Source organism: Salmo trutta, chromosome 30 (genome assembly GCF_901001165.1).
Source record: "Salmo trutta chromosome 30, fSalTru1.1, whole genome shotgun sequence".
Taxonomy (NCBI): Eukaryota; Metazoa; Chordata; class Actinopteri; order Salmoniformes; family Salmonidae; genus Salmo; species Salmo trutta.
Window position 1 is genome coordinate 21,423,416 of NC_042986.1, and position 23,779 is coordinate 21,447,194.

At 42.6% G+C, this 23,779-nt stretch overlaps 2 protein-coding genes across 7 annotated transcripts in view; both read right to left on the reverse strand.

Annotated features, from left to right (window-relative positions):
* Nucleotides 1-1,381, reverse strand: part of LOC115168230 (plasma membrane calcium-transporting ATPase 3) — a 35,441-nt gene extending 34,060 nt beyond the window's left edge. For all 6 annotated transcript variants that reach the window (XM_029723312.1, XM_029723310.1, XM_029723311.1 and 3 more), the window contains exon 1: nucleotides 920-1,381. The gene's annotated coding sequence lies outside the window, so the exon portion shown is untranslated. The remainder of the gene's footprint in view (nucleotides 1-919) is intronic.
* A 2,146-nt stretch (nucleotides 1,382-3,527) lies between these two features.
* On the reverse strand, nucleotides 3,528-22,726 carry LOC115168878 (deleted in malignant brain tumors 1 protein-like). Its single transcript, XM_029724404.1, has 10 exons — nucleotides 22,678-22,726; nucleotides 20,268-20,603; nucleotides 14,742-15,043; nucleotides 11,910-12,270; nucleotides 11,065-11,406; nucleotides 10,898-10,951; nucleotides 9,836-10,137; nucleotides 9,523-9,597; nucleotides 4,003-4,411; nucleotides 3,528-3,550 (listed from the first exon to the last, which is right to left on the reverse strand). The coding sequence occupies exons 1-10, from the start codon at nucleotides 22,724-22,726 to the stop codon at nucleotides 3,528-3,530; spliced, it is 2,253 nt and encodes a 750-aa protein (XP_029580264.1).
* Nucleotides 22,727-23,779: the final 1,053 nt, after the last annotated feature.

Genomic DNA, 23,779 nt, shown 5'->3' on the forward strand with positions numbered 1-23,779 from the left:
CTTGTAACCTTCAGATATCAGTGTTAACCTTGGTCTGCACAAATTCTCTCTCATGTCAGCGATATCCATCCCTTACGATAGAAATGCACACTAAAGTAGGGAAATAACACCTTTCCTTATATTAATAATTTTTATAATTGTTTTTCCAGAGGTGAATGGGGATATGATGGGCCTAATATGAATGAGAACATATTTTCGAGGCAACAGATTTCAGAGGAATTGCAGCTCATGGAAAAAAACGATTGGAACATAGTGTGTTTCTTTATGGTGGGTCAATTATACAATTTTGCCCGAGTGAATGTGCTACATTTAATCTGTGAGCTGGCCTACTACAAGGTTATAACCGTGTTGACTGGCTCATTTGCGGAATAATTTATCTCTGTGTACGGATTTGACTCATTCAGACATAAAATAACGGCATACTCATATAAATCATAGAAGTGACCGGTAGGCCTATACCCTATTCCCAGAATACGCCAAATCGGGATTTTATATATTCTAGATGGCAGTGCTGCCCTACCATGAATAATAATCTATTCCTGTTGCCCACAACATTAATGTAGCCTACCTAGTCTACCCGGTAATCAATTATAATTGCCTGTAATAACTGACAAATAAATGTTTTATAGCATCTCGTATTGATAAAGATAACGTAGCCAATTCACTATATTGGATTCATTAATACATTTTATCTCATTATTATAGCTTACCTGTACCATAATATTTTGGATGACTGCTATCAATACCAGTGTTCTACCGAGAAAGGTATAGGCTATAATAATAGGCCTAGGTCTAATAAATGGTGCAAATATTCGCCATTTTCACAGGTCACTCCAATATCATGAGGCATTTTGATGCCATATTATCCTTAGTCCACCATAATGCTAGAACACCATTGAACTGAGATAAAAATACTCACCCGGCCATGTCCAAGGACGTCAAAGGAGAGTTTAGAAAAAGAAGAAATCCAATGTTCTTTACTTTTAAATTGACTTCATATCCGACAGACAAAAACGTTTGAAGGATGTAGACTATACCGACGTGATGTTCCATCTGTTGTTTCTGGTCAGGAGATAACAATGTATAGCACCGAATTGTGCAGACGTCTATGTCTAATTCCTCTAATGCGGAATAAAATGATATGATGGAAGGCAGATATTAGCGTGTTTGCATAAGTTAACGGTTGAGGACCGCAGGTAGCTATTTGATATTATTACTGTTATTCTGGTCGTTGGTCCCAATTATTCTCGTTGCTGTAATTTGTTCGTCTAATTGATAATATAGCATAAGCTCCAATTGGTGAGCAAGAATTTTGGTCTACATGCTGAAACGATTCCTCGCTTACCGCACTCGTCCTGTGATGATGGCAACATTAAAATGGGCTGTTCTATGCGACGGGTAAGAGTGGGAGGGGTGGATGGATGCTGCGACTGCCGAGCTGACGCTCCTAGCTATCCCTCCCTGCAACCCCTCCCCTTGCTCACACAGACTTTACAACCACGTTAGTCCAGAATAATGGTACTAATATCCCTATATAGACTGTCTGAGCTTTAGACAACCATTGGTAAAACAAAATGTCAATATAATAAAAAATAATAATCAAATCATCATAGAATAAATAATAATCAGAATGACTTTCATCAATTCATGGAGGTAGATAGGCCTATATAAGCTACTTGATAGCCCTACATTGAAAACGGCTCTGTCACATGTTTATGTTGCCTCATCACAATCAAATGTTTTTATTATCATCATAATAATTAGCTAAGCATTTTGTCTACAGAACATGTAATAGACAATCAGAGCATATAGTGTTACGTAGTTTACTACACATAGACAAAATGACAGGTTGTTTCTCTGGTCTCATTGATATGCACTGTCCATTCATCATAATCAGATTTTTCCTGTCCTTCTCCCCAGAACACATTGCCTTCTAATGCTAAACTACATTAATTATAGAGGTAGCCATGTAGCCAGCAACTTCCCCATTAATAAAACATAGCCCAGTGCCAACACAGGAGTGGGGTGAGGAAGAAGGAAGAGGAAGGAGGAAGGAAGTTATTGAGTCCATGACCTTCACCTGCACGAGTCTGGCATACACTTGGTCTCTTCATCCCTCTATAAAAAGAGACCATCTTTTTTAAGCAACGCCCAAACAACAATTTACACAATCAATTCATTAATTTGAAATCCTTTAAATGTCCTATCAGAATTGTAGCAGATGTGAACTGAGATCTGCCGGCTCTAGCATACTGCAACTGGAATGTATCCCTCTTCTGGCATAAAATGGAATTTCCTGATTGCATATTCAGAATGTAAATAGAGATTATTAAGGCTCACCCTGTGAAAAGCGCTGAGTTGCTGGGCCTCTTTCGTGTCATAAATGTGATTGTCAGACTAATGTTTATTCCTTAAACAGCAGTGCACCTCCCATAAGCCTAACGTGACAATGTGAAACCATTATGGTGATTGTGGGTGAGAAATAGGAGGACAATAAAGAAAGAATGTAATAGAAATGCCTTTGAAAAATATATTCCTATTGATATTTTGGGAAAAGTCTAATGTTCAAGTTAGCCTATATTGTAAAGCTTAATTAGATACCTTGATCATCTAACAATGACCTATTGTTGCTCTCTATTGATGGAGTGGATGGAGAGGAATTTAGCAGGTGAACTTATTCTTGCAACTTTGTGAATATATGTGTAAAATTCCAAAGAAAATAAAGAAATGGTAAATACCTTGGAAGAACAATACAGTATTCATTACTTTGATTTAATCCAAGATATAGTGAATTATAATAATTCACCGTACACTAGCCTGGTAATATGACTCAAGGTCCTGTTACTTGTAGGAAGCAAACTATGCAAAGGCCATAACAAATACAATGTTTAGTAGAACTAGAAAATGTCAACACAAACTTTTAAATGTCTAAATATCATGTAATGAATTGAAATTAAAACCACAAATAAAAAATTGTCCATTACTTTCGCTGATGATTTTTTGGAATTGTATTTCAGTTCACTTCCTAATTGAAGTTACAGTATTGTCAACACTATACAACTAATTTCCAACACCTTATGCATACTAATCTTATACCTCATGTGATTGCATTTGAATTATATTGGAGTTCAAATTTAGAAGGCCTTTGGTGCTTGGCTGGCCTGGGTTGTCTTCACCTTCTCAGTCTGGAAACTCTGACACGGCAACCTTCTTGGCATTGTGTCATTAAAGAGGGCTTTTATGAATGATACACGAGGCAGGATTTTAAATAGTTGGAATAGTTACATTAGTTTAAATAGTTACATTCCCTGCTGAAAGCAAGAAAATCCCCTCTGGTCAGAATTCAATTGTTACAGATAATGGTTTTCCGCACTGTATTTTTAGAAGTGTGTTTGATTTGCACACCAGTATGTCCCAGGAGGAGACGGTTGGTATCATAGAAATAGAATTCGAATGTACATACAGTATCTATGGTTGACCATTGTTACTACTAGACTGGATGGATGAGAGCTCTACAGTACATGCTTTCAGAAGGCCCCGGAAGCAGAACCTAAAATTAGAAAAACAGTGAAACATTGACACAGGGTCACCACATATTAAAATGATCAAAATGATTACTTTTCACACAGACTTTTACACAGCGTCTACGTATGAGCTAGCAAAAACTTCTTGACTGATTTCTGCTTAACAGGATAGTTCACCCATAGTACAACATTACATTGGTTTCTTTACCCTGTAAACAGTCTACGGACAAGGTTTGACAGAAATCCATGCTTTGGTTAATTTCCCTGGCCTTGTTTTACAAATGCTAATGTTTTAGAATTTGTGGCACAAATCCAATCCAAATCCTGGCACCGACATTTTTTGTAAATCATGTCCAAATCATCCGAAAGTATCTAAAATGTATTGTGAAAATCAACAAAGTCACCTATAGATGATTTGAACATGATGTGGGAAAAATTTTAATATCAGGTACCATGACTTGAATAGGATTTGTGCCACAAATGTAAGTACAGTTACCAACATAGACAATATCATGATATGTAAACTTCCTGCCACAAACATTTATCTTACCAGCGCAGGTGACTCCTGCATCTTCATGGTGGCCACAGTCATGGTTACCCAGGCCACTGTGGGGACACTGCAGCAAAGAGTCTTCAGAGCCAGAACAGGCCAAGTCATCCAGAGAGATGGAGCCACTGCCCTTTCCAAACCTGGCAGATCCAAAGGCCTCAAGTGCTTCTCCACAGCCCAACTCTCTGCACATCACCTGAGCATCCCTCTGATCCCAGTCATCATCACACACTGTACCCCACTGGCCAGAGTCGAACACCTCCACTCTACCAGAGCAGTTGTTGGGACCGTTGACTAGACGCACTGTGAAAATACCATCTGTAATAGACAGGTAGAACTGTTAAGATGTCGGGGTGGGATTGATGTTGAGCTGTAGAAAATATACAGATGTAGCATCTTAATTAGATCACCCTGTTGTAGGATAACATTCCTGCAATGCAGGACATTTAGAACTTGTAGTGTATTTGAGGTTTAAGGCGGCTTCTGAAGTTTGTAATTTCCACTTTGAAATCTGACTTGATTTTCCCTTATGAAAAATGTATCAACCCCGACAAAAATGTCCATTAATTCTAATCCACATAACAATTAACATTTCATGTTGATGCAGGATTATTTGCCATTGACCTTAACAAGGCCCACAGGACCAGTGGAAGGAAAATAGCCCCATAACATAAAAAACACACCACCATATATTACAATAAGTATGGGGTTCTTTTCTGCTCATGCATTCTCATTTTGAGGCCAAACCCCACCACTGGTGTGCGTGGCCAAGGAGCTCTATTTTCATGTCATCTGACCATTGCACCGGTTCCAATCCAAGTGCCAATGCCGTTTAGCAAACTCCAGGTGTTTACATTTGTTGGATGACATGAAAGTTGAGCTCTTTGGCCACGCACACCAAATTAAATCAAATCAAATATTATTGGTCCCATAAACGTGTTTAGCGGATGTTACTGCAGGTGTAGTGAAATGCTTGTGCTTCTAGTTCCGACAGTGCAGCAATATTTAACAAGTAATATCTAAAAATTTCACAACAAATACCTAATACACACAAATCTAAGTAAAGGAATGGAATTAAGAATATATAAATAAATGGACGAGAAATGTCAGAGCAGCATAGACTAAGATACAGTAGATAGTATAGACGTCACGCCATGGCCATAGACTGGGTTTTATTCTCTATTTTGGTTAGGCCAGGGTGTGACTAGGGTGGGCATTCTATGTCCTTTTTTCTATGTTTTGTATTTCTTTGTTTTGGCCGGGTATGGTTCTCAATCAGGGACAGCTGTAGATCGTTGTCTCTGATTGGGAGCCATACTTAGGCAGCCTGTTTTCCTTTGGGTTTTGTGGGTGGTTGTTTTCTGTTTAGTAGTTTGGAATCCTGACGGAACTGTTGGCTGTCATTTTGTTTCTTTTGTAAGTGTTCTATTTCTGCATTAAAATTCAAGATGAGCACTAAACACACTGCGCCTTGGTCTACTCCCTTCGACGGCCGTTACAATAGAATACAGTATATACACATATGAGATGAGTAATGCAAGATATGTAAACATTATTAAAGTGACTAGTGTTACATTTATTAAAGTGGGCAATGATTTCAAGTCTGTATGTAGGCAGCAGCCTCTCTGTGTTAGTGATGGCTATTTAACAGTCTGATGGCCTTGAGATAGAAGCTGTTTTTCAGTCTCTCGGTCCCAGCTTTGATGCACCTGTACTGACCTCGCCTTTTGGATGATAGCTGGGTGAACAGGCAATGGCTCAGGTGGTTGTTACCCTTGATGATCTTTTTGGCCTTCCTGTGACATCAGGTGCCTTAGGTGTCCAGGAGGGCAGGTACTTTGCCCCCGGTGATGCGTTGTGCAGACCGCACTACCCTCTGGAGAGCCTTGCGATTGTGGGCGGTGCAGTTGCCGTACCAGGCGGTGATACAGCCCGACAGGATGCTCTCAATTTTGTAAGTTTGTGAGGGTTTTAGGTGACAACCCAATTTTTTTCAGCCTCCTGAGGTTGAGGAGGCGCTGTTGCGCCTTCTTCACCACGCTGTCTGTGTGGGTGGACCATTTCAGTTTGTCAGTGATATGTACGCAGGAACCTAAAACTTTCCACCTTCTCCTTTGCTGTCCCGTCGATGTGGATAGGGGGTGCTCCCTCTGCTGTTTCCTGAAGTCTACAATCATATTCTTTGTTTTGTTGACGTTGAGTGAGAGGTTATTTTCCTGACACCACACTCCCAGAGCCCTCACCTCCTCCCTGTAGGCTGTCTCGTCGTTGCTGGTAATCAACCATACTACTGTTGTGTCGTCTGAAAACTTGATGATTGAGTTGGAAGAGTGCATGGCCACGCAGTCATGGGTAAACAGAGAGTACAGGCAGGGGTTGAGGAAGCACCCTTGTGGGGCCTCAGTGTTGAGGATCAGCGAAGTGGAGATGTTGTTTCCTACCTTCACCACCTGTGGGCAGCCCGTCAGGAAGTCCAGGACCCAATTGCACAAGGCGGGGTTCAGACCCAGGGCCTCGAGCTTAATGATGAGCTTGAATGTTGAGCTATAGTCAATGAACAGCATTCTTACATAGGTATTCCTCTTGTCCAGATGGGATCGGGCAGTGTGCAGTGTGATGGCGATTGCACTGTCTGTGGATCTATTGGGCCGGTAGGCAAATTGAAGTGGGTCTAGGGTGATAGATAAGGTGGAGGTGATATGATTCTTAACTAGTCTCTCAAAGCACTTCATGATGACAGAAGTGAGTACTATGGGGCGATAGTCATTTAGTTCAGTTTTCTTTGCCTTCTTGGGTACAGGAACAATGGTAGCCATCTTGAAGCATGTGGGGGCAGTAGACTGGGATAGGGAGAGATTGAATATGTCCGTAAACACACCAGCCAGCTGCGCATGCTCTGAGGACATGGCTAGGGATGCCGTCTGGGTTGGCAGCCTTGCGAGGGTTAACAAGTTTAAATGTCTTACTTACGTCGGCCACGGAGAAGGAGAGCCCACACTCCTTGGTAGCTGGCCGCGTTGGTGGCACTGGGTTATCCTCAAAGCGGGCAAAGAACATGTTTAGCTTGTCCAGTACCAAGACGTCGATGTCCATGACATGGCTGGTTTTCCTTTTGTAGTCTGATTGTCTGTAGATCCTGTCACATACGTCTCATGTCTGAGCCATTGAATTGCGACTCCACTTTGTCTCTATACTGACGTTTTGCCTGTTTGATTGTTTTGCAGAGGGAATGACTACTTTGTTGTGGTTCACACGTTCAGTTTTGTGTGAATGCTGCCATCTATCCAGTTTCTGGTTAGGGCAGGTTTTAATATTCACAGTGGTACAACATCTCCTATACACTTCTTGATGAAATCAGTAACCGTCTCAGTGTACACGTCAATATTGTTCTCGGAAGCTACCCAGAACATATCTCAGTCCGCGTGATCAAAACAATCTTGAAGTGTGAATTCCAATTGGTCAGACCAGCGTTGAACAGTCCTTAGCACAGATAGTTCCTGTTTGAGTTTCTACCTATAGGAAGGGAGGAGCAAAATGTAGTTGTGGTCAGATTGGCTGAAAGGAGGGCGGGGGTGGGCCTTGTATGCATCCCGGAAGTTGGAATAACAATGGTTGAGTGTTTTTTCCAGCGCAAGTACTACAGTCGATATACTGATAGAATTTAGGTAGCCTTTTCCTAAAATTTGCTTTGTTAAAATCCCCAGCTATAATAAATGCAGCCTCAGGATATATGGTTTCCAGTTTGCATAAAGTCCAGTTAAGTTCCTTGAGGGCCGTTGTGGTATCGGCTTGAGGGGGATATACGCGGCTGGGACAATAACCAAAGAGAATTATCTTGGGAGATAATACGGTCGGCATTTGATTGTGAGGTATTCTAGGTCGGGTGAAAAAAAGGATTTGAGTTCCTGTATGTTATTACAATTACACCATGAGTCGTTAATCATGAAACATACACCCCCGCCGTTCTTCTTCCCGGAGAGATGTTTATTTCTGTCGGTGCGATGAACTGAGAATCCAGATGGCTGGACCGACTCCGACAGTAATATCCCGAGAGAGCCATGTTTCCGTGAAACAGAGTATGTTACAATCCCTGATGTATCTTCAGAAAGTAACCCTTGCCCTGTTCTCGTCAACTTTGTTATCCAGGGACTGAACATTAGCGAGTAATATACTCGGAAGTGGTGGGTGGTGTGCGCTCCTCCTAAGTTGGACTAGAAGACCACTTCCAGTCCCTCTTTTTCACCGCCGTTGTTTTGGGTCGCTCTCTGGAATCAGTTCAATTGCTTTGGGTGGTTTGAACAAATGATCCGCTTCGGGAAAGTCGTATTCCTGGTTGTAATGCTGGTAGTGCTTGTGAGTTACCGCAACTCTGATATCAATAGTTCTTCTCGGCTGTATGTAATAACCTACCAGTGGTAGGTTTGGTGTCAAAATGAGAATGCATGAGCAGAAAATAACCCATACAGTATGGACTGTAAAATATGGTGGAGGATCTTTGATATTATGGGGCTATTTTGCGTCCATTGGTCCTGGGATCCTTGTGAATTAAGGTCAATGACATCAGAAACTTTACCCAGTACTAGGACATTTTAGCCAAAAACATGGTTGCCTCTGAAGGAGGCTGAAACTTGGCTGCAAGTGGGTCTTTCAGCAAGACAATAACCCCAAGCACACAGCAAAATCCACAAAGAAATGATTAATTGGCCACAAAATCAAAATTTTCCATGAAAACATGTGGTTTAAATTAAAGAGGGCAGGGCCTCCCGAGTGGCACAGCGGTCTAAGGCACTACACCCCAGTGCTAGAGGTGTCACAACAGACCCGGGTTCAATCCCGGGCTGTATCACAACTGGCTGTCATAAGGCGGCGCACAATTGGCCCAGCCTCGTCCGGGTAAGGGGAGGGTTTGGCTGGGGGGTCTTTACTTGGCTCATTGCGCTCTTGTGGTGGGCCAGGTGCCTGCAGGCTGACCCCGGTCATCAGTTGAACAATGTTTCCTCCGACTCATTGGTGCGGCTGGCTTCCGGGTTAAGAAGTGTGGTTTGGTGGGACATGTTTTGGAGGACGCATGACTCGACCGTTTTCTCCCCGAGCCCTTTGGGGAGTTGAAGCGATGCAACAAGATTGAAAAAGGGGGTAAAATACTAAAACAATTGAAGAGGGCAGTCCATTAGCGCAGACAAAGGATATCAAGGATCTGGAAGGATTCTGTATAGAGTAATGGCATAAGATCCCTCCCAGTGTGTTCTCCAACTCATTAACCATTTTAAAATGTAAATCAATTTATAACATTTTTGACATGCGTTTTTCTGGATTTTTTTGTTGTTATTCTGTCTCTCACTGTTCAAATAAACCTACCATAAAAATTTTAGGCTGATCCTTTCTTTGTCAGTGGGCAAACGTACAAAATCAGCAGGGGATCAAATACTTTCCCCCCCACTGTATAGCCCACATACAGCGGAGCAGTCTGCAGACCACGTCAGCAGCGCTCACGTCCCAGTTATCATCACACACCGTACCCCACTGCCCCCCATAATACACGTATAATATAGTTGTATGGAATTGATCTTACTGTTTCTAAATGGGTCTTCTTGGTCTTGAATTGAAGGTTATGAAAATAGGAAAATATGGAGAAGGGACATTGACAATGAGAGTGAGATATTGTGAAAAGCAGGTCTTAAATTATCCTTAATTCATTTGAACATAAACTATTTTTGTCTACTGTAATTGTAGACTGAGACTTACCCATCATGCAAGTTACACTAGCATCTTCATCATGGCCACAGTCATGGTTTCCTATCCCTCCTGAGCTGCATTCCAGTAAAGATCCCTCACTTCCCATGCACGCCACATCATCCAATAGGATTGAGCCACTCCCCTCACCAAAGTGAGCCTGGTGAGGAGCCTCTGTGGCTGGTCCACAGCTCAGCTCCCTACATACAACTTGGGCATCTAGCAAAGCCCAGTTATCATCACAGACTGTCCCCCAACTCCCATCCTGGTAGACCTCCACCCTGCCAGAGCAGCGGTTGGGACCATCAACTAGGCGCACTGTCAAGTCAGCTGTTTGAGTTAAGAGGAAGGGAAAGGGAGAAAAGTGTAATGGGCTCTAACTTTTTTTTTACAAATATATATTATGACTCATTTTGCAACTGAAACATAAAGTAATAAATCATTTTTTGATTACTCACAATGGGAATCTGAATCTGAAGGGGATGGACCTGAGAGACGGAGAGAGAGAAAGAGGGAGAGAGAGAGAATATCGTATGGTGTTAAATATTTCCCTTTCAACTATTGCTGGAGAGACAGACAGCACCTGCCATTGTCTGCCAGCTGAATTACAGGCCCCAGGTCAAAGGAGACAGGTAGCCTAGCAGTTAAGAGCTTTGGGCCAGTAACCGAAAGGTCTCTGGTTTGAATCTCCGAGCTGATTAAGTGAAAAATTTGTTCATGTGCCCTTGAGCTAGGCATTTAACCCTAATTGCGCCTGTAAGTCTCTCTGGATAAGAGTGTCTGCTAAATGACTAAAATGTAAATGTAAATCTCTTATTCGAACCTAAAATATACCTACCATAAACAATGCTCAGATTTATGGTGATAAGTGACCACAAACTGCACTGAGGCAAACTGGTTATGTCAGTTAGGGGTTTCTTCACATGACATGTGAATCATAATTTCTTTGCATATCGTGAGGTTTTCTGCAATTGAAACATAAAGTAAAGACCCACTGGGAACACACTGTTTAAATCAACATTGTTTCCACATCATTACAATGAAACTACGTTGAACCAATGTGAAATAGACGTTGAATTGACGTCTGTGCCCAGTGGTAATTCATTTTTAGATGACTCACAATGGAAATCTGAAGGGGATGGACCTGAGAGAGAGAGAGAAAGAGAGAGGGAGGAAAAAATGGTGGCATTACACAAGCCCCTGGTTGGTGTTGGTAGTTTAAATAAGTTGTCTGAGAAAATTCAACCATTCACTTACCTGACTGCCCCTGACATATCACTGCTGCATCCTCAGAATGTCCACAGTTGTGTGACCTCAGTCCATCTGAGCTGCAGCCAAGCAGTGACCCTTCATTCCCAGAACATTGCACATCCTTTAGCCAGATCTCCCCCCTGCCTTGGCCAAAGTGAGCCTGGTCCGGGGCCTCCAGTGCCACCCCACAGCCCAGTGCTCTACACACTACCTTGGCATCCAGCAGGTCCCAGTCATCATCACACACTGTACCCCACTGGCCAGAGTGAAACACCTCCACTCTACCAGAGCAGTTGTTTGGACCATTGACCAGACGCACTCTGGAAATGCTGTTGTTCTCTGTAGGACCTGTAAACAAAGATAACTGTTAACTCCATTTACTAAGTGGTTTGATTAGAGATTAGGTGCATCCCTGTTCTGCTTTAATAAGTAACAATTGGGTTAACAAACAATACTGAGGTGAGTGCATGTTTCATCAATTTTGCATTTTGCATTTTGTTTTTCTTTGCATATACAATAGCTTTATAAACATTGTAAAAAGCAAAGGCAAAATACTGCAAACTTGACTGGTTCCTCTACACTGAAGGAATTATTTTTAAAGGACATCATTAGTGAATATGGCGGTAGGTTTTTTTATACATGGTTTTGATCCAGTTAATAAAGTAAGATACCATATTGGATCGAGCCAATACTGCAAAAAGAGAATAAGATGGTCCACAGGGAGTTTAATGGCTGGATGTCTATAGAAATACCTGTTGTAGAATTTGGTTTTTACAGTGTAACACTAGCCCTATTACCAACATATACAATATAATGATGTATAAACTTCCTGCCACAAACATTTATCTTACCAGCGCAGGTGACTCCTGCATCTTCATGGTGGCCACAGTCATGGTTACCCAGGCCACTGTGGGGACACTGCAGCAAAGAGTCTTCAGAGCCAGAACAGGCCAAGTCATCCAGAGAGATGGAGCCACTGCCCTTTCCAAACCTGGCAGATCCAAAGGCCTCAAGTGCTTCTCCACAGCCGAACTCTCTGCACATCACCTGAGCATCCCTCTGATCCCAGTCATCATCACACACTGTACCCCACTGGCCAGAGTCGAACACCTCCACTCTACCAGAGCAGTTGTTGGGACCGTTGACCAGACGCACTCTGGAAATACCATCTGTAATAGACAGGTAGAACTGTGAACATGACAGGGTGTGGGACTGTCGTTGAGTTGAAAACTTTGTAGATGGAAAAGGATCTTAATTTGATCACCCTGTTGTAGGAGAACTTTCCTGCAATGCAGGCAATTTAGAACTTGTAGTTTATTTGAGGTTTAAGAAGGCTTCTGAAGTTTGTAATTTTCACTTTGAAATTTCAGACTTGATTTGCCGTTACGAAATATGTAACAATTTCTACAAAAATGAAAATGAAGTATAATGCACATAATAATTCACATTTCCTATTGCTGCAGGATTATTTGCCATTGACCTTAACAAGGGCCCCAAGACCAGTGCAAGCATAATAGCCCCATAACATAAAAAATACACAACCATATTTTACAATAAGTTTGGGCTTCCTTTCTGCTCCTGCATTTTCATTTTGACGCCAAACCCCACCACTGGTGTGTGGCCAAAGAGCTCTATTTTCATGTCATCTGACCAAAGCACCGGTTCTAATCCAAGTGCCAATGTCGTTTAGCAAACTCCAGGTGTTAATATTTGTTGGATGACATGAAAATAAAGCTCTTCGGACATGCACGCCAGTGGTGGGGTTTGGCGTCGAAATGAAAATGCATGAGCAGAAAGGAAGCCCAAACTTATTGTAAAATATGGTAGTGTATTTTTTATGTTATGGGGCTATTTTGCTTCCACTAGTCCTGGGGCCCTTGTTAAGGTCAATGACATCAGGAACTTTACCCAATACCAGTACATTTAAGACAAAAACCTGGTTGCCTCTACCAGGACGCAAGTGGATCTTCCAGCAAGACAATAATCTCAAACACACATAAAAATCCACAAAGAAATTGTTTATTGGCCACAAAATCAACATTTCAGTCTCCGGATTTGAAAGCCATTGGAAACCTGTGGTTTGAATGGAAGAGGGCAGGCCATAAGCTCAGACGAAGGATATTGAGGATCTGGAAGGATTCTGTATGGTGATTGGTGTAAGATCCCTCCCAATGTGTTCTCCAACTCATTAACCATTTTCGAAAAAGGTTCAGTACTATTATCCTCGCAAGGTGAGGCATTGAAAGGTATTGAAAACAGGGGTGTCAATAATTTTGACCCCTACCTTTTTGAGAGAAAAAAACATTACTTGTTAAACAAAATCTCTTTCTCTAAGCAATTTTATTAGTATAAATAATATAATTTCCCAATTTTTCTGAGCATACAATTTAGTTCAGAATTTTAATTATTTATTTTATAGAGTCATTTTTGCTCATCTTTATCAAGGGTGTCAATAAATTCAGACCCCACAGCATATAACCATGAAAAGTGCAATATATATAAATAAACCTACCTGTGCCTTAAATTAGCTGAAGTTTGGCGTGGCTGTTAAAAGAAAACTGAACCATGAATTACAATTTATCCTGGCCCATAAACTACTTTCAGGGTCAGGAACCATCTAACAATTGAATACGGAACTTCCTATTCAATCTCACCTGAGCAGACCACACTCGCATCCTCAGAATACGTTGTGTTGTACTGACCTATCACATCAGAGAGGCAGTCAAAGAGAGTCCTCTGTTCCAACACAGGCCATGTTTTCTAGCAGAATGGGAATACCACCTCCCATACCAAACCCGGCCCATCCGGTGCCATCCTAAGGGCTCCCAAGTGGCACAGAGGTCTAAGGCACTGTATCTCAGTGCAAGAGATGCAGTGCCTGGATCAAACCCAGGCTGTATCACATCCGGCTGTGATTGGGAGTGTAAGGCGTGGGTGTTTTCTGACGAGGAATCAAGTGCAGGAAAACAGCGATTCAGGGTATTAGCTCTACAAAACAAAGTGCCCCAAACACAAGGGACAAAACACAGCTTGCGCAAACATACGCACCACTGAAAATGTGCAACAAAAAGTGTGTAACCACGCACAGCATACAATGAAAATAATCCCGCACAAAGAGCAGGCGGGCCTACTGGCTAATAAAGCCCGCTAATCAGCCCAACTAAGAACAGGTGCACCTAATAACGAAAAGGGGGAAAAAACAAAAAAGGGAATCAGTGGCGCCACCCGAGCAGGAGGGGGGGCCACCTTCGGTAGGAGTCGTGACAGGGAATCCCATAGGGCGGTGCACAATTGGCCCAGCGTCGTCCAGGTTTGGCCAAGGTAGGCCGTCATTGTAAATAAGAACTTGTTCTTAACTGACTTGCCTAGTTAAATAAAATAAAAAAATTGCCCACATACAGTGGAGCTGTCAGCAGCGCTCACGTCCCAGTCATCATCACACACCCTGCCCCCCATGACACACTTATAATATAGTTGTATGGAATTGATCTTACTGTTTTTAAATGGGTCTTCTTGTTCTTGAATTGGAGGTTATGAAAATAGGAAAATATGGAGAAGGGACATTGACAATGAGAGTAAGATATTGTGAAAAACAGGTATTAAATTATCCTTAATTCATCTGAACATAAACTATTTTTGTCTACTGTATTTGTATACTGAGACTTACCCATCATGCAAGTTACACTGGCATCTTCATCATGGCCACAGTCATGGTTTCCTATCCCTCCTGAGCTGCATTCCAGTAAAGATCCCTCACTTCCCATGCACGCCACATCATCCAATAGGATTGAGCTACTCCCCTCACCAAAGTGAGCCTGGTGAGGAGCCTCTGTGGCTGGTCCACAGCTCAACTCCCTACATACAACTTGGGCATCTAGCAAAGCCCAGTTATCATCACAGACTGTCCCCCAACTCCCATCCTGGTAGACCTCCACCCTGCCAGAGCAGCGGTTGGGACCATCAACTAGGCGCACTGTCAAGTCAGCTGTTTGAGTTAAGAGGAAGGGAAAGGGAGAAACGTGTAACAGGCACCAACTTTTTGTTTTACAAATACATAATATGACTTGTTTTGCAACTGAAACAAAGTAAGGAATAATTTGTAGATTACTCACAATGGGAATCTGAATCTGAAGGGTACGTACCTGAGAGAGAGAGAGAGAGAGAGAGAGAGAGAGAGAGAGAGAGAGAGAGAGAGAGAGAGAGAGAGAGAGAGAGAGAGAGAGAGAGAGAGGGAGGGGGAGAGGGAGAGGGAGAGAGACAGAGAAAGAGTATGGTATGGTGTTATGATGGTGCCGACGGAGATGGCAGCATCGCGACTAGCTCTTTGGAAACTCTGCAGCATTTTGTTTGTTTATGTACTATTTTTTACATTATTAGCTCAGGAATTATTTTGTGTCATTACATACAGCCGGGAAGAACTATTGGATATTAGAGCGGCGGTAACTCACCAGAACTTCCAGCATTACGACCAGGATTACGACTTGCATGGAGCAGATCCTTTGTTTGCTCTCCCCAGAGTAATTAAGGTACTCGAGGCGGTCTTCTGCACACCTCCCACCGCTCCTGAGTATTTTACTCACTAATGTCCAATCTCTGGATAATAAAGTTGATGAGCTCAAGGCGAGAGTTGCTTTTCAGAGAGACACCAGGGATTGTAACACACTCTGCTTCACAGAAACATGGCTCTCTCAGGACATACTGTCTGACTCCGAAAGCCAGTTGAGTTCTCAGTACATTGCACCGACAGGAACAAACATCTCTCCGGGAAGCAGAAGGGTGGCGGTATATGTTTCATAACTAACGACTTATGGTGTAACTGTGATAACATACATGAACTCAAGTCCTTCTGTTCACCCAACCTAGAATATCTCACAATCAAATGCTGACAGTACTATCTCCCGAGAGAATTTTCCTCAATAGTAGCCACAGTGGTCTATATCCCCCCTCAAGCTGATACCACGACGGCCCTCAAAGAACTTCACTGGACTTTATGTAAACTGGAAACCACATATCCTGCGGCTGCATTTATTGTAGCGGTGTATTTTAACAAAGCAAATTTGAGGAAAAGGCTCCTGAAATTCTATCAACATATTGATTGTTGTACTCGTGCTGCTAAAACTCTCGAACATTACTATACTACCTTCCAGAATGCATATAAGGCCCTCCCCCTCCCTCCATTCGGCAAATCGGACCACGATTACATCTTTCTCCTACAGGCAGAAACTCAAACAGGAAGCACCCGTCGTGAGGACTATTCAACGCTGGTCTGACCAATCGGAATCCATGCTTCATGATTGTTTTGATCACGCGGACTGGGATATGTTCAGAGTAGCGTCAGAAAATAATATCGACACATATAACGATACGGTGAATGAGTTTATCAGGAAGTGCATAGGAGATGTTGTACCCACTGTGACTATTAAAACCTACCCCAATCAGAAACCGTGGATAGAAGAGAGCATTCGCGCAAAATTGAAAGTGCAAAGAACTGCATTTAACCATGGCAAGGTGACTGGGAATGTGGCAGCATACAAACAGCGTAGTTATTCCCTCCGCAAAGCAATCAAGCAGGCTAAACATCGGTAAAGGGACAAAGTTGAGTCCCAGTTCAACATCTCACACACACAAGACGTATATGGAAGGGTCTACAGACAATCACAGATTATAAAAGGAAAACCAGGAACACCGACGTCTTGCTTCCGGACAGGCTGAACACCTTCTTCGATTCTTTGAGGATAATACAGTGACACCGATGCGGCCCGCTATCAAGGACTGTGGGCTCTCTTGCTCCATGACCAACATGAGTAGGACATTTAAGCATGTTAACCCTCGCAAGGCTGCCGGCCCAGATGGTAACCCTAGCCGCGTCCTCAAAGCATGCGCAGGCCAGCTGGCTGGTGTGTTTACAGATATATTCAATCTCTCCCTATCCCAGTCTGTTGTCCCTACATGCTTCAAGATGGCCACCTTTGTCCCTGCACCTAAGAAAGCAAAGGTAATTGAGATAAATAACTATAGCCCCGTAGCACTTACCTCCGTAATCATGAAGCGCCTTGAGAGACTAGTCAAGGATCATATCACCTCCACCTTACCTGCCACCCTAGACCCACTTCAATTTGCTTACTGTCCCAATAGATCGACAGACGATGCAATCGCCACCACACTGCATACTGTCCTGTCCCATCGGGACAAGAGGCATACCTGTGTAAGAATGCAGTTCATTGACTATAGCTCAGCATTCAACACTATATTACCCTCCAAACTCATCATCAAGCTCGAGGCCATGGGTCTGAACCAGGTGGTGAAGGTAGGAAACAACACCTCCTCTTCACTGATCCTCAACACTGGGGCCCCATAAAGGTGGATGCTCAGCCCCCTCCTGTACTCCCTGTTCACCCATGTCTGCGTGGCCATGCACTCCTCCAACTCAATCATCAAGTTTGCAGACGACACAACAGTAATAGGTTTGACTACTAACAGCGATGAGACAGCCTACAGGGAGGAGGTAAGGGCTCTGGAAGTGTGGTGCCAGGAAAATAACCTCTTACTCAACGTCAACAAAACTAAAGAGATGATCGGGGACTTCAGGAAACAGCAGAGGGAGCACCCCCCTATCCACATCAACGGGACCGCAGTGGAGAAGTTTCAAGTTCTTCGGCGTACACATCACTGACAAACTGAAATAGTCCACCCACACAGACAGTGTGGTGAAGAAAGCGCAACAGTGCCGCTTCAAGCTCAGGAGGCTGAAGAAATTTGTCTTAACACCTAAAACCCTCACAAACTTTTACAGATGTACAATTGAGAGCATTCTGTCGGGCTGTATCACCGCCTGGTAGGGCAACTGCACGGCCCACAACCGCAAAGCTCTCCAGAGGGTGGTGCGGTCTGCCCAACGCATTACCGGGAGAAACTTCCCGCCCACCTGGACACCTACAGCACCAATGCCATAGGAAGGCCAAAAAGATCATCAAGGACATCAACCACCCGAGCCACTGCCTGTTCACCCCAAAATTATCCAGAAGGTGAGGTCAGTACAGGTGCATCAAAGCTGGGACCAAGAGACTGAAACAGCTTCTATCTCAAGGCCATAAGACTGCTAAACAGCCATCACTAGCACATTTGAGGTGTGAAACACTAGCCACTTAAATAATATCTCCGTATCTTGCATTACTCATCTCATATGTATATACTGTTTTCCATACTATGTCACTGTATCTTAGTCCAATGCCACTCTGACATATACAGTTGAAGTCAGAAGTTTACATACACCTTGGCCAAATACATTTAAACTCAGTTTTTCACAATTCCTGACATTTAATCCTAGTAAAAAGTCCATGTCTTAGGTCAGTTAGGATCACCACTTTAGTTTAAGAATGTGAAATGCCAGAATAATAGTAGAGAGAACGATTTATTTCAGCTATTATTTCTTTCATCACATTCCCAATGGGTCATAAGTTCACATACACTCAATTTGTATTTGGTAGCATTGCCATTAAATTGTTTAACTTGGGTCAAACATTTCGGGTAGCCTTCCACAAGCTTCCCACAATAAGTTGGGTGAATTTTGGCCCATTCCTCCTGACAGAGCTGGTGTAACTGAGTCAGGTTTGTAGGCCTCCTTGCTCGCACACGCTTTTTCAGTTTCGCTCACAAATTGTCTATAGGATTGATGTCAGGGCTTTGTGATGGCCACTCCAATACCTTGACTTTGTTGCCCTTAAGCCATTTTGCCACAACTTTGGAAGTATGCTTGGGGTCATTGTCCATTTGGAAGACCCATTTGCGACCAAGCTTTAACTTCCTGACTGATGTCTTGAGATGTTGCTTCAGTATATCTAAATAATTTTCCTTCCTCATGATAACATCTATTTTGTGAAGTGCACCAGTCCCTCCTGCAGCAAAGCACCCCCACAACATGATGCTGCCACCCCCCGTGCTTCACGGTTGGGATGGTGTTCTTCGGCTTGCAAGCCTCCCCCTTTTTCCTCCAAACATAACGATGGTTATTATGGCCAAACAGTTATATTTTTGTTTCATCAGACCAGAGGACATATCTTTAAAAAGTACGATCTTTATCCCCATGTGCAGTTGCAAACCGTAGTCTGGCTTTTTTATGGCGGTTTTGGAGCAGTGGCTTCTTCCTTGCTGAGCGGCCTGCTAAACACGTGTATGTGACCAATAAATTAGATTTGAATCTTTCCTCTTCAACTACTGCTGAAGAGACAGACAGCACCTGTCACGTCCTGGCCAGTATATAAGGTTAATTGTTTGTAGTTTGGTCAGGGCGTGACAGAGGGTATTTGTTTTATGTGGTTCAGGGTGGTGTGTTTGGTTTAAGGGTGTTTGTTTTAGTAATTCCGGGTGTTGGTTTATGTTTAGGTATTTCTATGTGGAGTCTAGTATGTCTGTTTCTATGTCTGGTGAATTGGTGTTGGGACTCTCAGTTGAAGGCAGGTGTTGTCTATCTGCCTTTGATTGAGAGTCTCATAAATGAGGGTGTGTTTGTGTTTGTGTTTTGTGGGTGATTGTTCTGTGTAAAGCCCTATGCTTTGCCAGACTGTTATTTGTTCGTCTTCGTATTTTGTTATTTTGTATGTTCATTCTTATAGTAAATAAAAGTCAAGATGAGCATTCACGTACCTGCTGCATATTGGTCCACATTTTCTGATGACGATTTCGCACTATCGTCAGAGGACGAAGACAACCGTGACAGCACCTGCTATTGTCAAAGGTCAAAGGCGGTAGGTAGCCAAGCGGGTAATAGCGTTGGTGGTTCGCATTCCTGGGTTGACAAGGTGAAAAATCTGTCGATATGCCCTTGCAGTAAGGGGTTTCTTCTCATGACGTGTGAATATACAGGATATCTGATGTTACCATAATTTCTTTGCATATCGTGAGGTTTTCTGCAATTGAAACATAAAGTAAAGACCTACTGGGAACACACTGTTTAAATCAACATTGTTTCCACATCATTACAATGAAATTGCGTTAAACCAATGTGGAATAGACGTTGAATTGATGTCTGTGCCCATTGGGGAATAATTTTTTAATTACTCACAATGGAAATCTGAAGGGGATGGACCTGAGAGAGTGAAAGAGAGAGCGAGAGAGAGAGAGAGAGAGGAGAAATGGTAGCATTACACAAGCCCCTGGCTGGTGTTGGCAGTTTAGATAAATCTTCTAAGAAAATTCAACCACACACTTACCTGACTGCCCCTCACATATTGCTGCTGCATCCTCAGAATGTCGACAGTTGTGTGACCCCAGTCCATCTGAGCTGCAGCCAAGCAGTGCCTCTTCATTCCCAGAACATTCCACATCATCTAGCCAGATCTCCCCCCTGCCTTGGCCAAAGTGAGCCTGGTCCGGGGCCTCCAGCGCCACCCCACAGCCCAGCGCTCTACACACTACCTTGGCATCCAGAAGGTCCCAGTCATCATCACACACTGTACCCCACTGGCCTGCATAATACACCTCCACCCTGCCAGAGCAGTTGTTTGGGCCATCCACTAAACGTACTCCTCCAGCACTAACTGTGGAGGCTGGAAAATAATTGTTTTGTTAAGTCCCACATTAAGTGACTGGGTATTTATATGATAGTAACATATATAGGAACTACAGTGTATGATTGCCATCATGGAACGGCAGTGGCTTGGCGAAAGTATTCACCCCCTTGGCATTTTTCCTATTTTGTTGCCTTGGAATAAGAATAGATTTTTGTGGGGTTTGTGTAATTTGATTTACACAACATGCCTACCACTTCAAAGATGCAAAATATTTTTTATTGTGAAACAATTAAGAAATTAGACAAAAAAACTGAAAACTTGAGTGAAAGTCAATACTTTGCAGAGCCACCTATTGCATCAATTACAGCTGTAAGTCTCTTGGGGTATGTCTCTACATGCTTGGCACATCTAGCCACTGGGATTTTGCTCATTCTTCAAGGCAAAACTACTTCAGCTCCTTCAAGTTGGATGGGATCCACTGGTGTACAGCAATCTTTAAGTCAAACCACAGATTCTCAATTGGATTGAGGTCTGGGCTTTGACTAGGCCATTCCAAGACATTTAAATGCTTCCCTTTAAACCATGCGAGTGTTGATTTAGCAGTATGCTTAGGGTCATTGTTCTGCTGGAAGGTGAACCTCCGTCCCAGTCTCAAATCTCTTGAAGACTGAAACAGGTTTCCCTCAAGAATTTCCCTGTATTTAGCACCATCCATCATTCCTTCAATTCTGATCAGTTTCCCAGTCCCTGTCGATGAAAAATATCCCCACAGCATGATGCTGCCATCACTCCGGTGTTCTCGGGGTGATGAGAGGTGTTGGGTGTGTGCCAGACATTGCGTTTTCCTTTATGGCCAAAAGCAAAAAATTTGGTCTCATTTAACCAGAGTACCTTCTTCCATATGTTAGGGGAGTCTCCCACATACCTTTTTGCGAACACCAAATGGGTTTGCTTATTTTTTTTTTAAGCAATGGCTTTTTTCTGGCCACTCTTCCATGAAGCCCAGCTCTGTGGAGTGTACGACTTAAAGTGGTCCTATGGACAGATACTCCAATCTCCGCTGTGGAGTATCTTTGGTCTCTTTGTTGCCTCTTTGATTAATGCTTTCCTTGCCTGGTCCGTGAGTTTTGGTGGGCGGCCCTCTCTTGGCAGGTTTGTTGTGGTGCAATACTCTTTCCATTTTTTAATAATGGATTTTACGGTGCTCTGTGGGATGTTCAAAGTTTCAGATAATTTTTTATAACCCAACCCTGATCTGCACTTCTCCACAACTTTGACCCTGACCTGTTTGGAGAGCTCCTTGGTCTTCATGGTGCCGCTTGCTTGGTGGTGCCCTTTGCTTAGTGGTATTGCAGACTCTGGGGCCTTTCAGAACTGGTGTATATATACTGAGATCATGTGACAGATCATGTGACACAGATTGCACACAGGTGGACTTTATTTAACTAATTATGTGTCTTCTGAAGGTAATTGGTTGCACCAGATCTTATTAGGGGCTTCATAGCAAAGGGGTTGAATACATATGTACGCACCACATTTACATTTTTAATATATATATATTTTTTTAAACAAGTTATTTTTTTCATTTCACTTCACCAATTTGGACTATTTTGTGTACAGTATGTCCAATTCATGAAATCTAAATAAAAATCAATTTAAATTACAGGTTGTAATGCAACAAAATAGGAAAAACGCCAAGGGGGGTGAATACTTCTGCAAGGCACTGTACAGTTAATTTTGTATTTCTATTAAGATTAAACTTAATAACAGAAATAATTACAAGTCTGCTTCACTATACTTACTTCTATCTAGAACTCGAGATGCTCCTTCATTGGTGCAAACAACTACATGAGTGGAAAATAATGATAAACATACAATGAGGTAAAGATGATATATTGTATTGCCATGTCAAAAGTCCTATGCACAAGAACCTATGCACAAAACTACTACATGAAATCTTAGAGCCCTGTGTATACAAGTAGTACACAAAATATGAATTTTGCATTAAGTATTTTGTGAAACACACTATTTGCTCATATGGGACAAACACATTCATAAATAGTTAACATAAATATTCATAAATGGTATTGTTAAAATACAATTTGCTCACCTGCTATCACAAATGCTAGGTACCACTTGCGCTTGGGTGTAAGAGTCATGATCAATATTGAGAATGAGTGTATTGTCATGTATGAACCTTTTTATAGACAGATTTTGTTACCTATTGTTGTGTGTCACCTGATTCCTACAAAGAAAAAAACTGATATCTAACAAAAGGTGGCATTTATTTATCACTGAACACACGTTATATAACACCCGTGAAGATTACTATTTGAAGAAACCACATGAAGGCATCCTCTCTGGGAATAAGACTAACACACTGTTTATCAAAACAGAATACAAGCTTTGGAAAAAATAATGAATTTAATTGGAAAATGGTTGTTTCAGAGTCAAATGAGTATGTTCAAGGTGCTTTCCTCTTCCCACTTTCAATTCCTTGAGGGGTAGACCTGTTTCATGATAGATAGTGGGGTGGGATCAAAATTTCAAAGGGTTACACCTTAAAAGGAAACTCCCTTTTCACTAAAGACCCAATTCTAAATTAGGATTCATGCACATGCATTATGTAAATGAGAGAATAAAGCAGGGGGAAAACACAAAAAAAATATACACTGCTCAAAAAAATAAAAGGAACACTTAAACAACACAATGTAACTCCAAGTCAATCACACTTCTGTGAAATCAAACTGTCCACTTAGGAAGCAACACTGATTGACAATACATTTCACATGCTGTTGTGCAAATGGAATAGACAAAAGGTGGAAATTATAGGCAATTAGCAAGACACCCCAATAAAGGTGTGGTTCTGCAGGTGGTGACCACAGACCACTTCTCAGTTCCTAGGCTTCCTGGCTGATGTTTTGGTCACTTTTGAATGCTGGCGGTGCTTCCACTCTAGTGGTAGCATGAGACGGAGTCTACAACCCACACAAGTGGCTCAGGTAGTGCAGCTCATCCAGGATGGCACATCAATGCGAGCTGTGGCAAGAAGGTTTGCTGTGTCTGTCAGCGTAGTGTCCAGAGCATGGAGGTGCTACCAGGAGACAGGCCAGTACATCAGGAGACGTGGAGGAGGCCGTAGGAGGGCAACAACCAAGCAGCAGGACCGCTACCTCCGCCTTTGTGCAAGGAGGAGCAGGAGGAGCACTGCC